Below are 26,790 nucleotides of genomic sequence, written 5' to 3' on the forward strand. Positions count from 1 at the left end.
AGGAAAAGACTGGACATGGCACTTAGTGCCATGGTCTAGTTGACAGGGTGGTGTCAGGGCAAAGGTTGGACTCGATGATCCCTGAGGTCTCTTCCAACCTGGTTGATTCTGTGATTCTGTGATTCTGTGATTCTGTGAATGGGGAATTTTCCTTGTTGCAGCTCCAGACTGTTGTGTCTCATCCTTTCACTGGGCACCTCAGAGAAGAGTATGTCTTCATCTTCTATATTAACCCCTTCCTCCTAGGTCATAAAACACTGCTTTAAGTTTTCTTTTCGCCATCTTTTCTTCAGTTTCCTCATTCTCTTCCTCACACAGGTCATGTCCTTCTTCACCCAAGCATCTGATGGCCTTTTGCTGGAGTCACTCATTTGAATTTGTCAATATTGATGGGGTTTGTTTTGGGTTTTTTGTAAAATCCTTTTTATTAGTGTACAGAAGTATTATTCCTCTCAACTAATTTTATCTTTGTAAAATTAGACAAGAGGTCAGGCCAGCTTCCTTCAGAATCAATGAAAGATTCATCCTATCTGAAGAGATGTCCATCTTACTTTACAATCTATTATTTTTTTAATCCAGCTCTCAACACTATTTCATCATTGAAATAATTATATCTGGTTTTTATAAGGTATTCTAATCCTCCTTCTTGTCGACATTTTTGTCTAACTTTGTTTCACTATCATGCTCCTGCTATTTTATTCAGATATTAATAAAAATTTCTATAAGACTAGTCCAAAACCTGGACTTGAACACACTGCTAGTACTTTCCCTCCTGTCTGATACTTCCTTTTCATGTAGTCAAATCATTAGGGAATTTAGATCCACTGACTTCCGAATTTTGTCAACGTATTATCTGCTGTGGATCTTTAAATTCTTTACCTCTCAATCATCACACAGTTAATGTAAATCTAAGATGCAGTGATTTGCAAAATTATATATATTATCCCATTCAGTCATAACTGAATTTGTCTCCTAGATGAAGGATATGGTTAGAATTACTCTGGAGTCTTCCACTGAGAGGTCTTTTTTGATGGAAAAGGTACTATTTTGTCAGTATCTTATAAGCTTGTACTTAATTCAGTAAAACATAGAAAAGGAAATAGCTCACAGCTTCAGGATTTTTTTTTCTTAAAATAAAAAAGCCACTACTATTGCAGCTGCTACCACCTGTATCAGAATAGGCAATTTTTCAGGAATTACCTCCTGAGCTGGAGGAGAGCTAAATCCATCCAATTTTTATTCATTATTCCTCAAAGTCTCAAAACCCCAAGTCACAGGAAAAAGATTACATCCCACAAATTCTTGTTATTGTCAAGAAGTAAAAAAAAGGACTTTTTTTAAAAAAAAGATGAGCATTTTCACAGAACAAAAAAAAACATTTCCAAAGTACACATATCCAGAAAGGAATCGTGGTGTCTCTGTCTCTTACTGAAGAGTCAAGAGGGAGCAGCCAAAAATTAAATGTAGCCATAAAGAACACATTAAAATTCCTTTAGATACCCGAAATAGAATAAATATTCCATGAGAACCTGTATTCTCACACCAGTTGTTCTTGTTTTTAATATGGTAACAAAACCAAAACCACTTACAGAATAAATACTGATATGGAAGGAAAACTGGCTTATTTTTACAGGTGAGGTTTCATCATTAAATGATATATCCCAGATCAAATTACACAGCTAACATAAAAGCTTTTAATACTGCCAAACATATGGAAATTAAAAGATGAAAGTGCTCTCATTCTGCAGTATTGAATAACACTATTCCATCAACAAATCAATAGAAGATAAGGTTTGTGTTCGGCCAGCAGGTAACAATAAAACTGCAGCTACAGATCTGTATCTGATAAGGCTGAAACAATTTCATTAGGTTATTTAGTCCATATACCTCTTTCACACAATGATCAGATACAGGTTTGTAAGGAAAAGAGGGTGAATAATGACAGACTGCAAGCACTGGAGTCTGCTAGTAAGGAAATGTAATAACACGCCACCCTCCCACACCCCCACCCAGCATTAAAGTAAGTGATAGCTAACTGAAGATAAAAAGAACAGAGAAAGAAGGGAAATCAGATCTTTTCATTATAGTGTGGAGTTATGGGAATTACAGAGTGTTTGGTGGGAAAAAACAAATAGCTCTCGTGAGACCCCACCTGCAGTACTGCGTTCAGCTCTGAGGCCCCCACTGTAAGAAGGACATGGGCCTGTTGGAGCAAGTCCGGAGAAGGGCCACGAAGATGATCAGAGGGCTGGAGCACATCTCCTGTGAAGAGAGGCTGAGACATTTGGGGTTGTTCAGTCTGGAGAAGAGAAGGCTCCAGTGAGACCTTCTAGCAGCCTTCCAGTACCTGAAGGGGGCCTAGAGGAAAGCTGGAGCAGGACTTTTTACAAGGGCATGTAGTGATAGGACGAGGGGGAAGAGTTTAAAACTGTAAGAGGGTAGATTTCGATTAGATATGGGGAAGAAATTCTTGACTGTGAGGGTGGTGAGACACTGGAACAGGTTGTCCAGAGAAGCTGTGAGTGCTCCCTCCCTGGCAGTGTTGAAGGCCAGGTTGGATGGGGCTTTGAGCAACGTGGTCTAGTGGAAGGTGTCCCTGACTGTGGCAGGGGGGTTGGAACTAGATGATCTTTAAGGTCCCTTCCAACCCAAACCATTCAATGATTCTATGTTTCTATGACAAAACACACCGAAGATTTTTTTTTTTTAGAAAATGTGTAAAAAAGCATAAAGAACCATAATTTAAAGAAAATAGAAGAGAAAGGAGCTTTAAAAAGTATGATGAGAGAGAACAAATAGCTCTCCTTTTTCTTTGCATTTCTCTTGATTCTTCCAGTTCTTATTTTTCTTCTTTTTTTCCCATTTTTAGGGTGATACTTCACTAAGTATCCCTTCCTTTCCTCTTTTGCTTTCTCTTTCCTTATCAATTTGCATTTGGAACTTCAGGGCTCATTGTTTAGTTGTTTGAAACAGGGGCTCTGCATTCACTTTGATAACTGACCTCAGAGCAAATCTTACTTATGTAAACCGTGATGGTTTTGTCAACAGCGATGGCAAGAAAGTCAGCATTCATAGTTGGTTTGTGTTGTGTCTTCTCGACTGGCATTCACCTTTTTATTCTAATTCACTAGCAGAGAGAATTGCCATTAATCTTACACAGTTTCCGCAGTTGCCTTTCTCACCCCCATCTCATCTCTCAGTCCAGGCAGCATTTTTGTGAGGGTTATTTCAAAAAGACAAACTTTAGCCATGGAGGTTAATCTGTCTAGTCTTCTTTGATAATTGTTGGAGGGAAACAGGCTGTTTTAGACATTGATGCAATGTAGGAGCTGAATGCTGGAGAATGGTTTACTCCTTCATTTGCTACATGCAGCTTAATAGAGTCTGGAACATAAAATATAAATAAAAAAAAATTCCATTGAAAATGGATTCTTTTAATTCAGTTCAGTATTCAGTAGTCTCTACTAATGTCCCCTATAACCTCTTCCCTAAGAACTGGTGGGAGAGTCTTTTGTCAAGTCAGACAAATTCTCTTAGTGTTAACTAAGGCTAAATAACTAAGGGTACCTTATTTTCCCATAAAACATGACATTCCTTCCCACGGCTTCTTTCTTCCTCATTTCTTTTGAACAATCAGCCTTCACTTGCATCTTCTGCTTTTCTTTCTCAGTTGCATAGATGGCTCCCCTGAATCCCATTATTATTTTGGTCTTAGTGATTCTCTTGCTGTTTGCACTTGTTCTGTCATCCATCTGAATAGTAGTTATTGCTTCTTAGCTATTTCATACTTCTCTTACTCATTTCCCTACCACCCATTACTTGGAGAGGTAGGTAATTCCCATATTAACACCTTGTCAGGGGAATAGCTGAGTACTACTGTAGCCCATGGCATGACTGTTCCACAGGCAGCTGGAATGTTCCACAATAATTTGGTCTTAAAATCTTCCTCTGGACTCAAACGTCATCAGAGACTTGGGAAGCTATTTCACCAAAGCTGTATTATTCCATATTAAAATAAGAACAATTTGAAGAAGTCAGCACTTCAATGAAAAAAAGCTAAGCTTTACTAACTGTTCTACATAAATATGAGCCAGTGACAATAAAAATATACCCAACTACAAAGAAATTCTAAGCAATGGGTTTAACTAAAACTCGTATTCAAATTCATGAGAAAAATTGACAGTAAGAGTCAGGTTCTAAATGGGTTAAGATGGAGAACATAAAACTAAAAAGTTCTCCTGCAATAGCAATTCCTTCAGTATTGATGTCCTCCATATCAAACAATGTTATGTCTGCACCCTCCTCTTCTTGTAGGTTGCTATGGGCAGCCTGTAAGCTGCCTGTAGAAATGGACGTCAGAATCCTGCAGACCACTTGAGTGCGCTAGAGGTATCAAATACCGTGTTAAAGGTAAACAAAACTTAAACTATTACCTGTGTTCAGATATTCAAGATCCTCCACCATCTGGACACACATGGCAGCTTCAGGCAGCTCTCACAAGACCATCTGTGGGAGTAAGCGAGATGCAATAGCCTAACAGGTAATGCAGAGCATCACCACTTTCCTGCAGAGGTCTGATACATTTAATGTCAGAATTTGCCTAATATGTACCTTGCTTCAGGTAACTAGGCAATATCTATTGCTTGGGGCTAATATTACCATACAATTTTAAGAGAAAGTTTACTGAAATTGAAAGTATAAGCACAAAAAGGCTTTGCATACATCCTTTCTTTGGAAGAAGCACTTTGAATGAGAACATTTCAAACTAGCAAAATATGACTCACCTAAACACAGCTGTTAGGGCAAGTCATCCATAAGAAACAATTTGTTCCAAACTAAAAATGATATTACTATAGATATTCTCAATGATGATCATAAGCCCTGAAATGATACAGTATATATGTAAGGATTAAAGGACAGAAGAAGGAAATAGAATGTTCTGATATGAGGAGCTCAAGCATCAAATTATGCATCCTAGGGCAAACTTCTACTGAGGTGACTTAAAATATAAGCACAGAAAATTCTCAGAAAGAAAGATGAAATATCTCTCAATTAAGACATATTTCTAAACTTACTTTTGGGATGTGATATTTCAGGCTGAAGCTACCAAAATTTGTTCACTATTAAATTTAACAGGAGATTGTTCTGCTTCATTACTTCTGAATTTGTTGAAGATCTGCTGATCAGAGGGCACACTGATAAGGTGGCACCATAAGCAGAGCACTTTGAGGGTAATCATTACAATCTGTATGCATACTAGCAACTTGAGGTAGATCACAATGGGAATTTAGTACAGCAAACTACACCATATACTGCAACAGGATATGTGTGAGGCAAGGATGTTCTAAAATAATGATAAGCTGACATTTCAGCATAATGATTTTTGCTCTAAAAGTTAAGAAAAAAATTCTGGTTGTAAAAGTCAATGTACTCTGAGATTCATTAACTGCTATGCCAGAGAAATACAATGGTGAATGCTAGTGTGGCAAAATAAAGATATTAAAAACGTGGTAGCTAAATATTGTTAGCACGGGTAACAATATCATCAAAGATACAAAATTAAGGGCTTCAGCATATACTAACAACCAGTGCAAATTTTCATAGGTACATACTAACTGTGCAGTTTTCTAAAGGATTCTGGATCTTTGCCAAGGTATATGGTCCTTATTACAGGAAAAGAAAAAAACTGCATCACTCCTTTGCCCTTCAGTCCCACCTATCTGTACTGTAAATGGATCCACTGGTGAAAATCCATGTTTCTGTGTCTTGATTGCCTATGTCAGATATTCTTGTATGTGCTGTGCCTCCCCCTTTCCTTTTACAGCCTACTTCTGCTCTACATAGGAATAATATTTAAAATGAAGCACTGAACGACACAGACAACTTATCTTCCAGAAGGTTTTGAATCTTACAAAATATGTACAAAGGAGATGATGAGTGATATAATGAAGGAAAATATGAGTATGTGATACTTAATACAATAACTGTAGAGTTAGCCTAAAGCGCTCACATAATTCTCAAGCATTTCTGGAATTGGCCATTATTTCATATTAGTACCAGTAGCCACTTTTTTTAAGTGCCATGTGAAATTATCAAAACTAGTTATCTGCAAAAGACTTTTTTAAAAGTTAACTTTAGATAAAATGAATTTTATGACCCCCTGAAATACCCACTAGATTTCTTTCTTATAAAGCACAAACAAGCCAGGCAGCAATTTTGACAGGAAGTATTCAAGTACTAAATGATATATACTGTACTAAACTTTGAGTATGATGGGTAGAACTAATAGACAGACTTCAAAGGTTTGCATAGAAAAAAAGAATGTCATAGCTCTTGGGAGTAAAACATAGGAGCAGAAAGTTACTTTGTGCAGATAGTCTAAAACTGTCAAAGCCTGACCCCTATAAATAGAGTTGTCAGAACAATTAACTTCAGGGAAAAAAAGCTAAGTCATAATGAGGTGACAGTGAAGGAAAATCCTTTCCTCAGTTCTGAAACAGGATACATTCTTTTATCAAGTGAAAAGACTCCTAGGGGCATATTTATAATATGTATAACATATAATAACACTCTGAGAAGATTCTTTAAGCTGAAAATGTACATAGTTTGCAAAGACACAGAAGGTGAAGGAAAGGACTCACTCGATTGCTCCAAAAGCTTTTGATTTTGGAACTACTTCATTGGTTGTTCTTCCTTAAGTACAGAATTTTTTGTCTTACAGCTCTAACAAATACTTCCAGTCAAATTCCAAACAATCTGGAGATCTCCTACGTTTCATTTGCCAAAATGAATTGCTTAAAATGAGACATTAGCACATTATTTTAACTTTCTTTTTATTTGAAGTACGTAAATATACCCATCCTATTCCCCTAACTGTGGATCTGTCTACAATTTGCAATGTACTTGAATTCATAGAATCATTGAATCATGGAATCATAGAATAGTTTGGGATGGAAGGGACCTTTAAAGGACATCTAGTGCAACCCCCCTGCAATGGGCAGGGACATCTTCAACTAGATCACGTTGCTCAGACCCCCGTCCAGCCTGACCTTGAATGTTTCCAGGGATGGGGCATTGTGGTGGGTTGACCCTGGCTGGATGCCAGGTGCCCACCAAAGACTCTCAATCAATCACTCCACCTCCTCAGCTGGACAGGGGAGAGAAAATACAACAAAAGGCTTGTGGGTTGAGATAAGGACAGAGAGAGATCATTCACCAGTTACCATCATGGGCAAAATGACTCAACTTGGGGAAAATGAATATAATTTGTTACCAATCAAATCAGAGTGGGATAATGAGAAATAAAAAACAAATCTTAAAAACACCTTCACCCATCCCTTCTTCCCGGGCTTAACTTCACTCCCGATTTTCTCTACCTCCTCCCCCAGAGTGGCACAGGGGTCGGGGAATGGGCGTTGCAGTCAGTTCGTCACACGTAGTTTCTGCCACTCCTTTCTCCTCAGGGGGAGGACTCCTCACACTCTTCCCCTGCTCCAGTGTGGCATCCCTCCCACAGGAAACAGTCCTCCATGAACTTCTCCAACACAAGTCCTTCCCACGGGCTGCAGTTCTTCATGAACTGCTCCAGCATGGGCCCCTTCCATAGGATGCAGTCCTTCAGAAACAAACTGCTCCAGCATGGGTCCCCCATGGGGCCACAAGTCCTGCCAGCAAACTTGCTCCAGCGTGGGCTCCTCTCTTCACAGGTCCTTCCAGGAGACCTGCTCGAGCACGGGCTTCCCACAGGGCCACAACCTCCTTTGGGCATCCACCTGCTCTGGCGTGGTGTCCTTCGCAGGCTGCAGGTGGATATCTGCTCCACCGTTAACCTCCATGAGGGCGGAGGGGTGACAGCCTGCCTCACCATAGTCTTCACCATGGGCCACAGGGGAATCTTTGCTTCAGTGCCTGGAGCACCTCCTCCCCCTCCTTCACTGACCTTGGTGTCTGCACAGTTGTTTCACTCACACATTCTCACTCCTCCCTTCATCTGCAGTTGCTGTTGCGCAGCAACTTTTTCCCCTTCTTAAATATGTTATCACAGAGGTGCTACCACCATCACTGATTGGCTCAGCCTTGACCAGCTTCTAGCAGCTTCTCACAGCAGCCACCTCTGTAGCACCCCTGCTACCAAAACCTTGCCACACAAACCCAGTACAGGCATCTACCACCTCTCTGGGCAACCTGTTCCAGTGTTTCACCACCTTCATCATAAAAAATTTCTTCCTTATATCTAGTCTAAATCTACCCTTTTTTAGTTTTAAACCATTACTCCTTGTCCTATCACAACAGGCCCTGCTAAAAAGTCTGTCCCCATCTTTCTTTTAAGCTCCCTTTGAGTACTGAAAGGCCACAAGAAGATCTCCTTGGAGCTTTCTCCAGGCTGAACAACTCCAACTCTATTGGCCTTTCCCCACAGGAAACCTGTTCCATCCCTCTGAATTCAAAAGAATCTTTTTAGTTTTTAATTTTATCCTTATTTTGCAAATGGGAAACTAAGACATGGAAAAATTAAGGCATCTAACATCTAATATTTTGGATCTGATTTATTTACTGAGAGCATAAATTTAAGTAAACAAAACTAAGTTTAGATCTTGCAAAACCATATAAAAGTCAGCTTTAAAGTTTGGCTTATGAAATGAGATACGTATAAAAAAGGTGGGGTTTTTTAAACTTACATTGTTTTTAACTTTGTATCACTTTTTCTCTTTTTTAAAAAATTCTGATCAGCAACATGTGGAGAAAAAAATGCCATTTTGGCAAGAGCAGTTGAAAAATAATAACTAGAAAATACAAAATAGAATATTTTACTCTTTAGAAACATGTAAATAATTTAATTAGATGACCTATTTTACTTCATTAAATCCAAAAGGTTATATCTCTCAATAAAGAATATGAAGTACAGTCAGATCACAGATCACTAAGGGGAATGACTTCTATCATTAGTATGATAGTATGTATTTTGAATTAAGCAATTAAAAAAAACTAGACAGTCTAGCTTGTGCGGAACAGATAATGGAAATCTGCAAAGCCATATAAGTATTCAAAATTTTACTGCATACTGTAGGCTACATTTGAAGCTTCACACATTCCCAGAATAAAGTTCTAGGCACAAATCTTTAGTCTTCCTTACAGAAGGAACTTTGAACACTATATAAACTGTTAAATACACTCATGTTTGGACAGTACTGTATTTTTTTAGATACCTCCCTATTGCTGCAAAGGACAGACATTCTGTTTGCGCTAAAATCTGATCTATTCAAATATTTACTAGCATATATTCTTTTGCCTCGAGGCCTTTGCTTAAAGTAGTGCCACCAAAAAGGCTACAGTAGTTTTTTTTCAGCTGGCAGTACTACTGTAATCCAATTTGTAAAAAACGTTAAAAGAAAGCTGCAGAAATTGATTTATTTCCCCCCTCAGGCAATTTTTGTGTTTTGCAGGGCTTCTAAGCCACTTGTTATCATTCAGTTTACACTGGCTTCCTTTCACTGTTTTTTTTTTGTGGAGGTGCTCTGATACTGTAATAAAAGGTGAGCCTGTAAAACCTAGGGAGGTGGAAATGTGGGTGATTTTTCAGTTATTAGCGGCTGGCCTGTAAAGAGAAAGAGTCCTCTTCACAGACTTTTTCCTCTCTAAATTCCATTTAGTAGAGGCATAAAGTACCATTTGTGTTCCTGTGCTAGGGTTTTGAGGTTTTGGGTGTTTTGGTTTGTTTTCTTTTTTTTTTCAGATGAAGAGTTCTGTACATTTTTCATTTCCAAATAACTCACAAGTGGGAGCATGCATGTCATCTACAGCATTATGGATGATTTATAATGGATTCATTAAACAGAATTTCAAATAAAATTCATCCTCATTTATTCTGAAGTTGAATCAACTGTTCATTGCTGTAATGTTGTTAGCAACCTACATTGCTAACAAAGCAGAACTTTCTCTAAAGCCTTATGACATAGGAAATGCAAGCTAGCTTCACAACTGAAGTTATATAAAATAACAGATCACTATATACGCTGTTGTGGATTAATACAACATACCTACCAAAAAGATGATTGAACATGATGTGACATCCATATGTGACACTAAACAGACAAAACTAATATAATAAAGCTTCAACTGACTAATGTAAATGTTTTCTAAGATTGTATCTTAAACTGTTTGACAAGGTACGGGTGACAAAATCACTGATAGATCTTAGTTTTGCTGACTCAATTCCTATTTTTTTTTTTAATTAAAAAATGTTAAATCTTGCCTGTAATCTATTAGTAACGGTGATCTTACTACTATATTTTTTATTATTAAACTCGTCATACTGTTATTAGTGAGCTAACAAATACAGGGACATAAGTAACAGGCCTGAAGAAATAATTCAGCCTATAAAACCTGTTTACATAATTTTCCAAAAAATAGGATTTCTTTGGAATATAACAATTAATTAAATCAAATCACATTTTAATTTACATCTGTGTAATTTTACTTCTGCTGGGTCCATCTGGGCTCATACCAGTACACCTGAGAGGTGCCTTTGGTCTAAATACCTGTGTACTGTCAGAAAGCAGAAATGTAGTCTGCTCATATAATTGTTAACCTGGAATATATGATCTTACTTAAAGTTTCAGTTGTTTTTTCTCAAGCACAAAGAGTCATTAGGTTTATAGTAACTGAAATAGCTTATTTCTATTAAAGGTAAAACACTGTTTTTATCCCTCTGGCAGTAATGGTTTATGCTACTACTTTATTTTTGGCACTGTTTACAGCACTGCTTTATTTTTGTCCAGTTTTATCAAATATTAGCTGATGTTTTCTTTCAATGTCATTTAGCACAGAGGCATATGAAACCATTTTTGTGGCTGAATTTTGTGTACAATGGGTAGAAATCAGAAGAAAACACATAGTTTAATGATAAGGTCTGCCAGTGAAAGACGACACTTCGCTGCCGCCATAGCACAGTGCCATGGCCTACTGGTTCATTTAGTGGGCAGCTGCCATTCTTAGTGACTGCCGCACATTTCAGACATAAACTGGCTTTTTTCTTCTGTAGCTTGCACTACGTTGGAGCCTGGGACTGTGAGAAAGTACTATGATTTCCCATTAGGCAAGCCCTTTTCTTCTCAGCATGGGTAACAAACCCCACTAGGCCCATCCACCGGCAGCAAGTGCTCTGGGAGTTTCCCTCTCTCAGATCTGCTGTGTGATCCCACTCTGCTGGAGCCGCCAGAGCCCGCTGTCTGCCCAGACCTGCCAGGCCTTTGCCAGCAGCTGCACCCCCCTCAAAGCCCTCAGCCCCACCGCTTCCCTGGGACCTGCCTCTACTTCAGTCCCCTTCACAGCTGCGTATTGATTTGATGTTGGCCAACTTGTCTCATGTTTTCCTGCCCCCTAACTGATGCCCAGTAACTGTGGTCGCAGGCTACTCCTTTGCAGCTTCAGGGCTTCCTGCAGCAGATGTGAGCCTTGCTACCATGGCTGTTTGGTGGCAGCTAGAGAAACCCGCTGCTTTTTCTGAAGGCTAAATATGTCAAAATCATTAAGCTTGCAACTTCTTTCTACTTAGTGACTGTGCTCAGTGAGTTTTGGTTGTAGGGGACCTTCTGGACTTTGATTGCTTCCATCCTTCCCTTACTAGCAAAATATTAATTTTATAATTCCTACAATTAATTCCTAGTTAAGCTAAAGTCACAAGAAACATCAAGAAGTTTTCACATGACCATACCATGGAAAAAATGTATATATATTTATCTATATGAAAGGCTTGAATTAAAAAGTCTATTTCTTGCCTATTCAGAAGTGATTATTAATTTGAGATTATAAATCTTAGATTGCAGAAGAAAGAACGCCCAGGTAAGAGATAAGCCTTTTGCACACTGCTAGTACTAGTGCCCCTCTAATGAGGTATGCAGGCCTTAACTGCCTCCAGTTAGCAAGATGGAGGAGCACCTGATATTAATTAATCAAATGAGGGATCAGGGAGCAGCTGAGGGGTTTGCAGGAGTTTCCTGGGGTGTAGGGGAGACAGCTGGTGGAAGAAGTCTTGTGGTCATCTGATGGGAGGGCTTTGAAGTTAGTTTCCTAGGAAATGGCAAGTGGGGGACTGGAAGGGTAGTACTGGGGTGTTGTTGTGGGCCTATAACCTGAGATAACCTGAAGAGGGAGGAGTCTGAACCTGGAGAAAGCAGCATGGAGGAAGATTTGGCACTGCTGGAGTAAGAAATCTGAGAGCTAAGGGGGTTTTAATTCATCCATTTTTTTTTTTTTCTTAGGAAAGAAAGCTCAATAACACTCATCAATGTGAGGAGGTGTTGCTGTGTTATGCTGGAGAGGTGAGGAAGAAAAGGGTAATTCCTCTGTGGAGGACTGCGTGTGCTTTCTGAGCTGGGGCTCTGACCGTTGCAGTGTGTCTTGTACAGTTTCTTTAAAGGAACAGTCAGTGCTACCTTAAGCTTGAGAAAAGCCACCAAATTAAAGCCTCTGAATGAAAAACTTGACCTTGAACAATTTGTTCTATAAGTCTTACCTTTTTCTATGACTTAAAGAACAAAGTTGAGGCCAGGGTAGTGGGATTATATATATTTAACCTATCTTCTGTGATAGAAAATCAGTTATAAATTATAGGTCTTGTACTAATCTTATAGTAGCTCCTTATTCATAGAATCATAGAATGGTTTGGGTTGGAAGGGACCTTAAAGATCATCTAGTTCCAACCCCCCTGCCACAGGCAGGGACACCTTTCCTCTAGACCAGGTTGCTCAAAGCCTTATCCAACCTGGCCTTAAACACAGCCAGGGAAGGGGCATCCACAACTTCTCCGGGCAACCTGTTCCATTGTCTCACCACCCTCACAGTCAAGAAATTCTTACTAATATCTAAATCTACCCTCTTTCAGTTTAAAACCCTTCCCCCTTGTCCTGTCACTACTTGTCCTTGTAAAAAGCCCCTCTTCCGCTTTCCTGTAGGCCCCCTTCAGGTACTGGAAGGCTGCTATGAGGTCTCCCCGGAGCCTTCTCTTCTCCAGGCTGAAGAGCCTCAACTCTTCCAGCCTGTCTTCACAGGAGAGGTACTCCAGCCCTCTGATCATCTTCATGGCCCTCCTCTGGACTCGCTCCAACAGCTCCATGTCCTTCTTATATTGGGGGCCCCAGAGCTGAACGCAGTACTCCAGGTGGAGTCTCACAAGAGCGGAGTAAAGGGACAGAATCACCTCCCTTGACCTGCTGGCCATGCTTCTTTCAATGCAGCCCAGGATGTGGTTGGCCTTCTGGGCTGCAAGCGCATATTGCTGGCTCCTGTTGAGCTTCTCATCAACCATCACCCCCAAGTCCTTCTCCTCAGGGCTGCTCTCAATCCATTCTCCACCCAGCCTGTATTTATGCTTGGGATTGTCCCAACCCATGTTCAGGACCTTGCACTTGTCCTTATTGAACTTCATGCAGTTCGCACAGGCCCAGCTCTCAAGCCTGTCAAGGTCCCTCTGGATGGCATCCCTTCCCTCCAGCGTGTCGACTGCACCACACAGCTTGGTGTCATCAGCAAACTTGCTGAGGGCGCACTCAATCCCACTGTCCATGTTGCTGACAAAGATGTTAAACAGGACTGGTCCCAATACCGACCCCTGAGAAACGCCACTTGTCACTGGGGTCCGCTTGGATATTGAGCCGTTGATCGTAACTCTTTGAGTGTGACCATCCAGCCAATTCTTTATCCACCTAGTGGTCCATCCGTCAAGTCCATGTCTCTCCAATTTAGAGACAAGGATGTCATGCGGGACAGTGTCAAATGCTTTGCTCAAGTCCGTGTAGATGACATCAGTTGCTCTTCCCCTATCCACCAGTGCTGTAACCCCATCATAGAAGGCCACCAAATTTGTCAGGCACGATTTGCCCTTAATGAAGCCCTGTTGGCTGTCACCAATCACCTCCTTGATTTCCGTGTGCCTTAGTATAGTTTCCAGGAGGATCTGATCCATGATCTTGCCAGGCACAGAGGTGAGACTGACTGGCCTGTAGTTCCCTGGGTCTTCCTTTTTCCCCTTCTTGAAGATGGGGGTTATGTTTCCCCTTTTCCAGTCAGCAGGAACTTACCCAGATTGCCACGACTTCTCAAAAATGATGGATAGTGGCTTAGCAACTTCATCCACCAGTTCCCTCAGGACCCGTGGATGCACCTCATCCGGTCCCATGGACTTGTGCACCTTCATGTTCCTTAGATGGTCTCGAACCTGATCTTCTCCTACAGTGAGTGGTTCTTCATCCTTCCAGTCCCTGCCTCTGCCTTCTGCGACTTGGGTGGTGAGGCTAGAGCTCTTGCTGGTGAAGACTGAGGCAAAAAAGTCGTTGAGTACCTCAGCTTTCTCCATATCTTGGGTAACCAGGTCTCGTGTTTCCTTCTGGAGAGGGCCCACGTTTTCCCTAGTCTTCCTTTTATCACTGACATACCTATAGAAACATTTCTTGTTGTCCTTGACATCCCTGGCCAGATTTAATCCTGTCAGGGCTTTAGCTTTCCTAACCATTTCTTTATGTATGAGATGGTATCTGAGTCGGGTTTTAAATCTTCACTTCGTCTTGCAACAGAATAGATGTAAATTATTAAGATAAGGCTTCTGTGGTTTCACATGTGGCATACAGCAGCCTAGTTTGCTGGAATGGATATGCTGGCCTCCTGGCTTTATGTACCATTAGGTGTCTTAACCTATGGGTAGCTCTTCTCATTGCTGAGAGCAAGTATGGACAGGAGTTGGTCCCCAGGGCTGGCATCGTATAATGAGGAACAGAACAGGGGAAATCCTTGTAGAAGTTTTAACAGTGTGATCTTCTGGCTCCTGCTGGTTGTCTAATGAAGCAGATAAGCCTGGGAGTGTATGACCCAGAAGAGTGCCTGTGGCCAGCTTTCTTTGTGATTTTTTTTAATTTTTTTAAGCTTTTTTATTAACTCTGGCATTTGCAAGAGTGAGCTTTGCTCCAGAACAGCAGCTTATGGCAGTGGACAAGGGAGGCAAAAGTTCTTCAAGATCTGGGAAATAATACTGCAAAAATCACTTTATGTTTCTTTCTTTCTTTTAAACTGCAAGAGAGTAGATTTAGATTAGGTATTAGGAAGAAATTCTTTACTGTGAGAGTGGTGAGATACTAGAACAGGTTGCCCGGAGAAGTTGTGGATGCCCCCTCCCTGGCAGTGTTGAAGGCCAGGTTGGATGGGGCTTTGAGCAACTTCGTCTAGTGGAAGGTTGTCCCTGGCCATGGCAGGGGTTTGGAACTAGATGATCTTTATGGTCCTTTCCAACCCAAACCATTCTATGATTCTATGAATTATTTGATTTTTTAATACGTAAAATTGAGGTGCACTTGAACAGATGATGCTCTTAAAGGGGTCTGATCATATGAGACTGTGCTGGATAGCTGTTTCTGATAGAGCTGTTCTGGAAAACTTCATTTGCTTCATTTGACTATTTCAACCACGAGGGTGGTGCAAAATGTTTATTAAAAAAAGAACTAGTGACTCTGGGAACAGGAACATAATAGTTCTCACTGGAGGGAAGAGCAGTGAAGCTGTTTTTGTGTCAAGGATGTCTTCAAAATGCCTGCAAATGTCAGTTCACCTTTAACCATACTTGAAGGCCTGTCTGTTTCTACGTGAAAGGCTGGGACTTGCTAAAATTTCATAACTACACTCAGCAAAAGTTCAATCGCTAATAAACTTGTGCAAAGAACCTAAAATTTCTTAGGCTGATCTCATTGTGCCTGTGTATTTCCTCAGAAACTGACGAGTGCTCTCGTTTTTCTTACAGCAGCTGCCTGAGATAGATTGTGCCCATGCCTTCCTTATGGGTCATGGATTTATTGACCCCTAACCCATGGGTTAGGAAATACTATGGTTGTTTGATCTTAGCTCCTGCTGACATTGGAGCCAAGTCTGAAGATAGATCATGCTGTCACCTGGTACTATCGAGTTTCCCAGTATCTCCAAGGATGAAGATACCAATCCTCTGTGGGCATCAGTTCCAATATATCACCACCATCATGGTGGTTTTTTTTCTATTACAGAACTGGAATTTCTCATGTTGCACCTTGCCTGTTGCTTCCTATCCATTCTGCACTTCCAAAAGAACCTGGCTCTTTTCTATAACTGCTCCAATAAGTAGCTGAAGATGGTAGTAAGGTTCACCCTTTAGTTGTCATCTTTTAAGGGCTCAACAAATCTATTCCTTCAGCCTCTTCCTGTACATCATTTGCTACAGACCCCTAACTGTATTGCCAACCCCCCAGAGGACTTGCCGCACTATCTGTCTAGTACCAGGAAGTCCCAAAATGTGCCCTCACAGATAGAGGCTGGAGAGGTTCTGAGCAGAGCTAGCTGGACCTATTGCTATTGAAAAAAAGAATTCTATATATTTATAGACCTTATTGCTAGAAATAGCTGAACATCAAGACCTATGAAATGACAATGGAGAATGAAATGTGTGATAGTTTGTTGTGGGTTTTTTTTTTTCCCTTCAGAGGCTAAATTCAGTACCGGTGTATGACTGTGTTTTCTATTACAAGTTCTGTTTCTTCTTTATAGACAAGCCAAATACATTCCATCTGTGGTTAAAAAGTATTTTAGTGTGTGCATTTCGTGCGGATTAGTGCTACTGAAAGTTGAAGAAGTAGCAATATTTTAAGCTTAAAGTATTGCCATATGCTCAGTATGTAGTAGTGAAAGTTTATCAAATGACAGTTTTATTAGCAGGGAGACTTGAAATAATTCTTCTTTCTTAGCACACACACTTGTCTGTCTAAACAAGTTCCCTTTCTGGTTGCAGTAAAGACCTACACATTAACTGCCAAGATACACCTTCAAGTGTTGCTTTACTTTGGAAATGTATGAATTTTCTTCATGATGAAATGAATGTGCAAAACACGTTATGATTCATGAGCTATAACTACCTAGCGAAAATGTTAGTAAGGGGGCAGGAGGGGAATGACTTGGTAGGTTAGCAGTGTTTTAATTCTGGAAATGTCTGAAGAATAACACTCTAGACTTTCATCTGCTGTCTAGTTTTTGTTTGCACTCAATTTCATGGCATTTGATCTCACTGAATTTATTAGAATACTATGAAAAGATGCTTTCAGAAATATTTCGGGCAACGAGGTTACTGTAGAGGCACCAGGTAGTCTGTTGAATGACTGAAATACAGAATTTTTCTATTTGAAACCTTTCCATAATCTTTTTTAGGATTAGTATATTATAAAGAACTTGGAAAAAATAGATTTCAAGTTGATGTACTAATTCCTTGAATTTACCACATATTTGCCTTTTCCTATGTCTGTAAAACCTTTAAGTGCACTGATTTAAGGTATAAAAGAATATGTTTGCCTTCCTTTAACGTGAGTTGAAATGTCAGTTAGCCTAAAGAATGATGTTCTAGTATTTCAAGGGGGTTTATAGAAACAATTTTATTTATTGAGCAGATAAAGATTCCATATTGTAGGAGTGATACTTATTATCGTAACAGAATCAAAGCAGTTAGGTCTAGAAATCATAACAAGAGCTCACTGCTCAAATAAGTTAATTTCTATGAACCAAATCTATACCAAGTGAAGCAAAGAGTGATCAGGAATGAGGTAGCTCAAGCTGTATAGTTCTGCGTTGATATAACTTTTTTTTTGTCTTTTTATCAATCTTTTTGTTTTGTTTGTTTTTTAAGGTCTCCTATGTAGTGTGAAATGTTGAGGCTAGCTGCTTCTGTCTTTCTGTGTGTCTGAACCTGATTTTTCCTTCCGCTACAATGCATGCTAGTTTCCTGTATGTCAGCAAAAAATGTTAGATCCAGGAAATATTGTAGTGCTATCCAAAAGAAAACACCTTAAAACCAGAATTCTTTGAATCTCTTCTCAAAGAAGGAAGAGACACGTAAGTAAGATCAGAAAATACATACCCTGAATTAATAATGAACTGTCATACAGTACACTCCAGATGTAAGGCGGTAGTGACAGCCACTCTAATTTATTAAATAGAACAAGAGGCACATTTTCCTAAAAACTGCAATGTCTAGTGAAGGTGGGAGAACATAAAAAAGTCTGAAGATAAGATGTGGCAAGCCTCATGGTAGTTCTGCAGTTTGAGGGTGGAGGGAAAAATCAACCTGCTTATTTCTGGAATTGGAGTAAATGAGGTGGAAAAGAATAGGAGTAATAGGTTGGCAAGTACACAGAAGGTGAAAAGACTAGAGCAAACAGCTAATTAGCTCATGAGAGACAATGTTGTTTAAAAAGAAAGAAAGAAATTGCAGAAAGCTTTTTGCTGACTTATGTTGCCTGGACCGTATGACTTCATCTGTAATTTAAAGCTCTCCTCGCTTTGATCTCTGGACTAATCCAAGTCTGTTTTCCGAAAGCTCAAAACTGGAAAGAGATGGGGAACCGCCTGACTGGTGTAATTCACGTGTGGAGTTCCTCTTATATGTTTTTATATAGAGAGTGGTCTTAAATAAGCCTAATTTTGCAAAGAATTTCTAGTTCAGTGATCCTGCTCTACCAGTATGTTTAGTTATGTTCTGCAGTTCTAGATGCCAGTTAATGAACTATAGCGTCATTTTACAATAAATTTCAAAGGCAAGATTTTTTTAAAGGTATGGATTGTCTTAACCATCCAGATTAAAAATATATCAAAGCATTTGTGATGTGGGTGTGGTGGTGTTTTGGTTTTTTTTTTTAGAGCTGTTCCAATGTCTGAATTCAAGAAGCAATTTCAGGGTGAAATTTGAACAAAAAGTGGCTTTCTGTTTCGATGTCATGTACCCAGTGGATCATGTACCCCTACTGCAAAATACAGAAATTAGCTAGTGACGTAAGTTGACAGTATAGTTTTAGGTTTGTGGGATAGTAATGGTCTCTTATGTCTTACTTACATGAAATTACTCTAATCATTAAGAAACCAAAACCTCACTAGTATCAGCCAGGGTCTAATGAATTGTCTTTTCTCTTTCCAGTAAAGGTATGGTAAACATTTTTTTTCCATCCGTTTTATTACCAAAATGAATCAAAACATTTATTTGGTGAAATTATCTTTAATAAATCAGTATTGCGATGTAATTATAGCTTATCCAAATGTTCTGTTTTGCATGTAAAGGTAAGACTGCTAATAAGATTGGAAGTGTAAGGTAATTTTTCTGAAGCTGTTAAATGGAACTTTGTTGTTTGTTTGTTTGTTTTTTTTCCTGATCAGTTAATGTGTATGACATTGAACATATGAGATCCCATGCTTTTTCTGAAGCAGGCAGCTGGAGGACAGACAGGATACTCCACGCTATGTCAAATTGCCCTAGGTATCTATGTGTGACGTCAAGGGCCTGGGTATCTACTTCTAGGTGTCCCTAAAATTTACCTGTCTTCATCTTGAAATGAATCCTATAAAAAATATTTTTCTTTAATAGATTACAAAACAGGTGTTTCTTTTCAGTGTTCTCTATTGGAGAGTGCACAGGTGTGTTAAAATAGGAGGGTTAAAAAGCTCAAGAACATGTTCGAAATTTTGCAGTGAATGTTTAGAGACTGCATCAGAGTAAAGAGCATAATGCCTTGTCAATTCAGGTGTAGAAATATGATGCTCATCATAATGCTCATCACACCTACTGATGTGCTGTATTTTTAAAAGTTATAATAATTTGTGCCTTTTTTATTGCACAGGTTATCTGGATTTCAGCTTCCATCATCTATTGTGAGCACAGGATCTATCCTCACCTCTGTTATCACCACAGACTTTGCTGTCAGGCTATCAGGCTTCAAATGCTATCTCTATGAAGGTAAGAACTCTTTTCCTGCCAGGTCTTTATTCTACTTGATACATATTTTTCATGTTGAAACCTGATGTTCAATTTTAATTGTTTTGGGATTGAATAATCAGTGAATATTGCACAAACTTTTTTTTATAATGTACCTAAATTGTTACTACATCATGACCATAGTCTTGATTTTGAAATTTAATTTTAAAACTAATATTTTAATTTCTGCGTGGAATTTTTAATCAAATTTGTCAGGCTTTGAACGCTGGATTCAGAAATGCTTACATTTAAATGATTTTCTTATTATTGCCTAAATTATTTATTCTGACAAGTTTCTTTAGGCAATGCTAACTTAAGGAGTATAACAATAAAAATGAGAGGAGATACGGATACTAACTGGTCTTGAAAATCAATCACTAATCTTTTCCTTGTGGAAAATTAAAACAAAAACAATGACAACAAAAATATATGTATATATAAATTTAAAAACAAAACCAAAAAAACAAAGCAGTTGAAAACTGGCTTCATGGAAGATGTTAGACTACATTGAGGACTGCTCGGTTCTGGGAAAAAAAAAGGCCAAGCATTCATGTCTTCTAGTGACTACCAAGAATTAAGCTTATAAAACTGGACTGATACTATTTCCTTAATACTTTGAGTTGTACAAAAGGCTTTGAGATCTGCAACCTTTGGGAAAGTTACCAGACACAGTGGTATTAAGTCAGTTGCTTGGTGTTGTTGGATCCTGAGGGTGTTTTGAGTGTAACTTCAGGATTGCTTTCAAACTGAATGTGTGGTGGTTTTTTGGTTTTGTTTTTGTTTGTTTGTTTGTTTGTGCTGGGTGTTTGTTTTCTTTTTTACTACTTTTTTTTTTAATATAATGGAAAATGCAGGGCTTTGAGTACTAGAAGTTGCGGAAATCTCAGTTTCAGATTACTTCTCAAATATGAAGCCATTTTTTCTATGGTTTCATAGGTACAGTGCTTTGTTGAAAGTGTTTATTCTGGAAAAGCTGCCTACAGCCAGTTAAGTGATAGAATTTCAGAGAATAAAAATATTTTTATGGATTCAATTGATGTAGGAACTCTGAATCTAGAAAGTAGTATGGTTTGGTTGTAGCTATTTACTAGGACTAGCATTTGCAAGTGTAAGTCCATTACATTGGTCACCACTTCAGGAAAAAGTCAAAGAAACTTAGAGATCACAGGTATTTTCAAATCTTGGTAAACTTTGATCACATTTCTACCAGAACTGTTCATAGTCCCTTGAAACTTTACCTGCCTTTCTTGATAATACCTTAGTCTACTCCATATTGATGCATATCTTTGTTTCATATTTGATTAATGCTTTGAAATGATAGTGTTTTTAAAAGTATCTTTTGAATTCAGTATCCTCATTGAGTGGGTTATCTAGGTGTGAAAGACAGCAGCAGTAGGAGGTGTAATGAGTAACTCAAACTGGTTTGTTTTGAGCTTTTTCTGTTCAGGATGTGTAGCTCAGCAGTATGTCTGTCTTTGATAGCTATTCCTCCCTTCCTTTGTCCCCCAAAGCCTTATCACCTGGTAAGTCAGCTAATCAGTCTTTTTTTAACTGACATGAGGGCTGTGAGAAAAGGCTAGGAAAGTTTCATTTTAATAGTCTTCATAAGCTTTATTAGGCAGGTTGAAAAGGCACATCAGAAATCACGAACACACCAGAAACTGTTTTTGTTACCTCAATAGGAAGTTGCGTTCTGCATACCTGTATCTTTCTCTTCTAGCAGATGCATACGATAGCATATTTCATCCTTCTATGAAATCTGAGCAGTTTGTTTTTCATATCGAAAAAGACAGTGAAGAATGCTAAAGGATGTCTCTTGACTATCAACTTAGGAACACATGCACAGAGCCACAGGCTGTAATATAATGACACTTCCTGCTGGCCTACTTTCTTGTAAAAACCCCAGCAGGAAGAGCTGTAATTAACATTGACAGATAGCACCACACTCTGGTTAAACAACACTGCCCCCTTTCAGATTTAGTGCTGTAAACCTGGCATTGTCCATGAGCTTTAAATTGGCTTCAAAATATGACATCCAACTCTGGAAGAAATGGTGAATGTCACTCAAGTGACAACACCTCAGTGTACAGACAGGCAGTGGGGGCTGATGGTTTAGGAAGGATTTGTAGCAGTGAGGGGTTAGGTGTCTTTTGCGAAGGCTCAGGGTGATTGCTGCTGCAATGGCCAGTTGAGTTACTGAAGTCCCATAGTTTAAGAACTCCTGTAACTCTTCCCTAAACTGCTTGTTTTAAATAGTGACCCCTTCTGGCTCCTATGCCATATGTAAATTTGTGAGTAGGGAGTCCCTCTGGAACAGGGGCATACAGAACAGATGTTACCAGTCACTGTAAGTCTTTGTAATCACTCTGACAGCTACCTATCCCTAGCTAGTTTGCTTTTACTGAAAGTATCTACTTGGTTTTAGCCAGCTCTTTCATTCTCGAGTAAGTGAATTAGTGTTCCGCTGGAAGCATGGGGAGCATCGAAGTGCTGCTAACTGCTGCCATCTAAGAGTTTGGGACACTATAGGGTAGTAATGCAGAGTTTGAGAAACTCTGTTGTAAACATCTTAATTGGAGAGAAGTTTTAACTGCGTGTCAGCCAGCAAGGACAGTATGTTGAAAAAAAAAAAGGTTTTTTTTTAAGAGTACCTGGGGGAGCGTTCTGTACCAGAAGTTTTTGCATAGAAGTAGAAAAGTCCACAACATTCCAAAGCTGAGGAGTTGAGGAGTTCTAACAGACTGGGAGCTGGAGAAAAAAAAAAGGTTTCCATCACTATGCAAAGGCATGCAAAAGAATCGTTCTGGAATTGCACCACTTGTCTCACAGTAGCAGATGAAGTAGGTCTGAAAAATTCAAATATTAGGACTAATGAAGGAACTAATTTACATAAACTTTCCATGTTCTGGGAGGCTGCAAAACTATTGTTTTTTGGTTTTAACTCTTGTGATAGGCCACTCTTTCTTCTGAATAGGCAAATTTCATCTAATTAAGATAGTTAACTTCATACCATTAAAAAAATTGATTGATTAGTGTCTTCAAAGTTAGCTCTGCTATTGAAAGTCAGTATTTTAAATGTGATAATGTGGGGAAATAGCTAGTGTTTTGACAACAATGACTCATCTCTCAAAAGACTTAATACTGGGCTAGATTCTCTGCTGTGCTGAGCTGCTGCTTTGCAGAGCAAAGGGGATGCCGTGGGGAGATTTTGCCATTACTGTCTGCAGGGTGCTCTTTTTAACTTGAAATCCCTGGTGAATGGGGGTAGGGCACTGAACCAGGAAAGGTGGCATATGAACCACTTCAAAACCTACCGAACAGCCTCTGAAGTTACACTCACAATGGTATCCCTAGCAGAGAGAGAACACTATATCCCATTCACTGGGCTGAGATTCTGATCTATGTGTTTTATTGAGTGTATTCTTGATTTATGACCTCACTTCCTGTGCAGCAGTGACATAATCAGATCCTTTGTGTTTTTACAAAATATAAATAGGCGCTCTAAGTCCTTGAAAATTGTACCTATCTGACTTAGCCTGCTGTCACCCATATACCACATGAATATTAATACTTAACTAAATCTGATTTGGTGGCAGCAGACCAGTGAGACCCATGTAGTTTTAACAAGACACTGACATAGCTGGGCAGCTGCCGAGTTCTTAGCCTGAAATGTAGGTTTCTTTATTATATCATTACTCCACCAGATTTATATGTCCATTTATGAGAATCTCTAGTATATTTAACTGATGATACTTACATCTGCCTCAGTGATCACATCAGCAGTCTAAACTTCTCGTACAGATGGAAGCTTGAATTATTCTTATTTTCTGGAAATAAAATTATCTATTGAATTTTCAAACACATGATTCTATCGGTGAAAAGAACTATAAATTTCAGAAGTAGTAAGTTCATTTTATAGAATTTGTCAACTTATTTAACTGCTAAATGATTTATTGACCATTATCATCACTGTTAGGTAATAATTAAATCTAAGTTTTAAGCAATAGGATTGGGGAGTTGAGGTATAGATTCTGTTTCTGTAATATGTGTTTGTTTTTTTTTTTTTAAATTGATAGTGCTTTACCTCATATAAAACACATTCAGGCTTTGCATGGGTGCGTGAGGAGAATAACGAAGTATTTGTGACTTGTGCAATTTTGTTTATTCCCTGTTAAAATCAGTTTAATTCCTGTTTTCTAAAATGAGATTAGCAAACTGTTTTAAAAAAAGGTGCTTCAAGGGCTACAAACAGAGTAAAAATTCAGTATTGCTATATCATTGTAGTAATCTTTGGAAAGTCAGAAGTATTCCTCCCATACAGAACACTTGCATATGTTTGGAAATACAGAAAAATACTCTTTCAATGACAGCAATATCTGAAGTGTTATACACAAGTATACTTAATTTGAGTAATGCATGGGAGAATTGTTATATCGTTTTCTTCTACTAAACTAGTGTGTCCTACCATTCAGGGAATCCAGTTGTCAAGTGCAGAAAATTCAGTATAAGTAGAAAAGCTTAATTCAAAGTACATTGTTAGTCATTTCAATGTAAAATGAAATGTCATGGGTTTTAGCTTATATTTTGCTACACTAGTATCTGCCATTAAACTTTAAACTGCCCTCAAATGTTAACAATTCTTGCTTCATTTTAAGCTATCTTGATTTTTTTTGCGTGTGGTTGTTTTTGTTGTTTCTAACCACATTTTGTAACATAGAATTGGTGGACAGTGTTTAAACAACAAGCCAGATGTACTGGACTTCTGTACTAGTACCTTTCCTTGACCTTTGTTCTACAGCAGTTGTCTTGCTTTGCCAAAGGAAGAGCTCTTGCAGGTCTCTCTAGCCTACCTGCCCTCAGGGCATACTTCCTTTTTTCTTTTGTTCTTTGAATTCTCAAAGCTTTCTACTCACACCCAGCATTAACATTTATACTGGCAGTCACCTCATCCTGCCTTATGCATCTTCCCTGAAGCTTCTTTTTAAATCCCTTTCAGTATCGACAGCAGAAAGTAGTGATACACTTCCACAGTGTAAGGTCTTAGAAGAATTTTTTTTTCCTCTTGCTGCTCCCTGAGTGTCTGTTATTTGGAGAGTTTTTCCTTTTTCTTTTTATTTTATGGTTCAATACTTTGAACTGTTTAAAACAACAACAACAAAAAATTGAAACGCTTCCCCAACCAACTTGGAAACATTAATCTCTCGTATTGATTCCATGTGTTTACCAAGATAGATAATTTTCCCAAGACTGTGATTTCTCCAGTCAACGTGGACCCAGTCAAGAAAACAGACCTCTGGGCTCAAGCTAATGTTTCTTGTTTTTTGTTTGTTTGTTTCCCTCAAGTACCAAAATACCTTTCCTGCACTCCTTTAAGAGTAAAAATCTGCTTTTCACTGGGTCAGCACTTGACAGTGCTTCCTACTTGTTGTCCATGAGTCTAACTGTATTAGTTAATGGTTGTGTAGTTCTCCCAACAAACTGTGATACAGTGATGAGTAGTTACTCCCTGGGAATGGGCATGTTCAAAATAAATGAAATAATCTGAGGCAAATATTTTAAATTGAGATTAGGAAGCTGAGTTGACAAGAAAATACAAGTTTTTATGCAACTCATATGCATAACGGTCCCCTGCTATTCAGTGTGAGATGAGTAGTCTCTTGAATCTTCAGCCATCACCCGTTAATCTCTATGGTTTAGTCATAGGTGCTGTTTTCTCTACTAGATAATATTTCATTTTGATTGTTCCAGTGATCTGAGACTTTGAATATGACACCTGAACCTCAGTGGATTAGCATATCCAGCTTTGAAGAGGTCCAAAAGATTATAATGAATATCTAACGATGACATTGAGAGCTATGCAGTTCTTTCTATGTTCCTTTGCATAGTTTTTGGGAAGGATATGGTTTGTTGCTCCTGAATCTATAACTATTCCCTCCTCTACTGTGATGTTTGGAGAAAGCAGCAGTGTAAATTTTAATCTGAGTTTAATCCCTTTAAATGTTAAAGGCACATATTGCCTTTTTTTAGCATTTATTTGGTAAGAAAACAAAAAACTAACATTAATATTGTAGCAAATACTGATGTTCTTGTAAATCTAGTCTTGCAGCTATACATCTTAATTAGCAATCTTACCATTGATTGTTAGTGTAATTGGCCATATCATCTGTTAATAGACTGATATATTCTTTTTCTATTTTTAGCTAAATACTTCTTCGTACTATTTTGGTAGTCGTTCTTTTCAAACTGAGATGTTTGTTAAAGGTTTAAGCAATGTGTGTGTGTGTATACAAGTTACTAAATAAACCAAAAGTTTTAAGTACTGAAAGCACAGACTGAAATGAGATCTTCTTAGGCTGAAATTTGTAGTTACACCTTTTTGGAGCACAAGTAATTTTTTTTTTTCTGTGAATAAATTCAGGTATAGATTTCCTTTGTCAACTGAAGTCCTTAAAAAGAAAACACATTTTTGCTTTCTCTAGCAAATTTTCTTAAAAATAACATCTTTTTGGAATGATACAATCTGAAGGACTGTTAATGATGACATACAGGAAAGAAATAATAATGCAGTTAAAAATAAAGATTATATTTCCTGTGTCAAAACATGACATAATATGTAGCAGCAAAATCTCAGGGCAGAAGAGGTCTGGCAGCACTGTGGGACTGTTCTGTGGGACTTCTGATAGCTAATCTAGAATATCAATGAGTTAAGTGTCAAAAGAGCTCACTTTAATAGTAACAGCTAAAGAAAAATATTTTTAAGCCTACATGTATACAGAAAACTTATGAAAAAGAAAATGGAGGTTATTTTGTAAGGAGAGACAGCTAAAATAGTCTGCTTGTGCTCTGAAGTGTATGAATAGATCTAAAACTTGCTCAAAATACTAAATTTATGGGGGACTGAATTTGGTTCGTAGAGGCAGGCAATGACTGCACTCTTGTATGCCTTTTCTTTCCAGTCTTTCATATATGAAGAGATTGTGCATAGAAGAAAT

The 26,790-nt window shown here is 38.6% G+C and overlaps 1 protein-coding gene across 1 annotated transcript in view; it reads left to right on the forward strand.

Annotated features, from left to right (window-relative positions):
- CSMD1 (CUB and Sushi multiple domains 1) overlaps positions 1–26,790 on the forward strand; it is a 1,320,281-nt gene that overhangs the window by 329,635 nt on the left and 963,856 nt on the right. The window contains 1 exon segment of the mRNA XM_068415956.1: positions 19,665–19,780. Within this exon segment, the coding sequence (XP_068272057.1) occupies positions 19,665–19,780 (116 nt within the window).

Source organism: Nyctibius grandis, chromosome 1 (assembly GCF_013368605.1).
Source record: "Nyctibius grandis isolate bNycGra1 chromosome 1, bNycGra1.pri, whole genome shotgun sequence".
Classification (NCBI taxonomy): domain Eukaryota; kingdom Metazoa; phylum Chordata; class Aves; order Nyctibiiformes; family Nyctibiidae; genus Nyctibius; species Nyctibius grandis.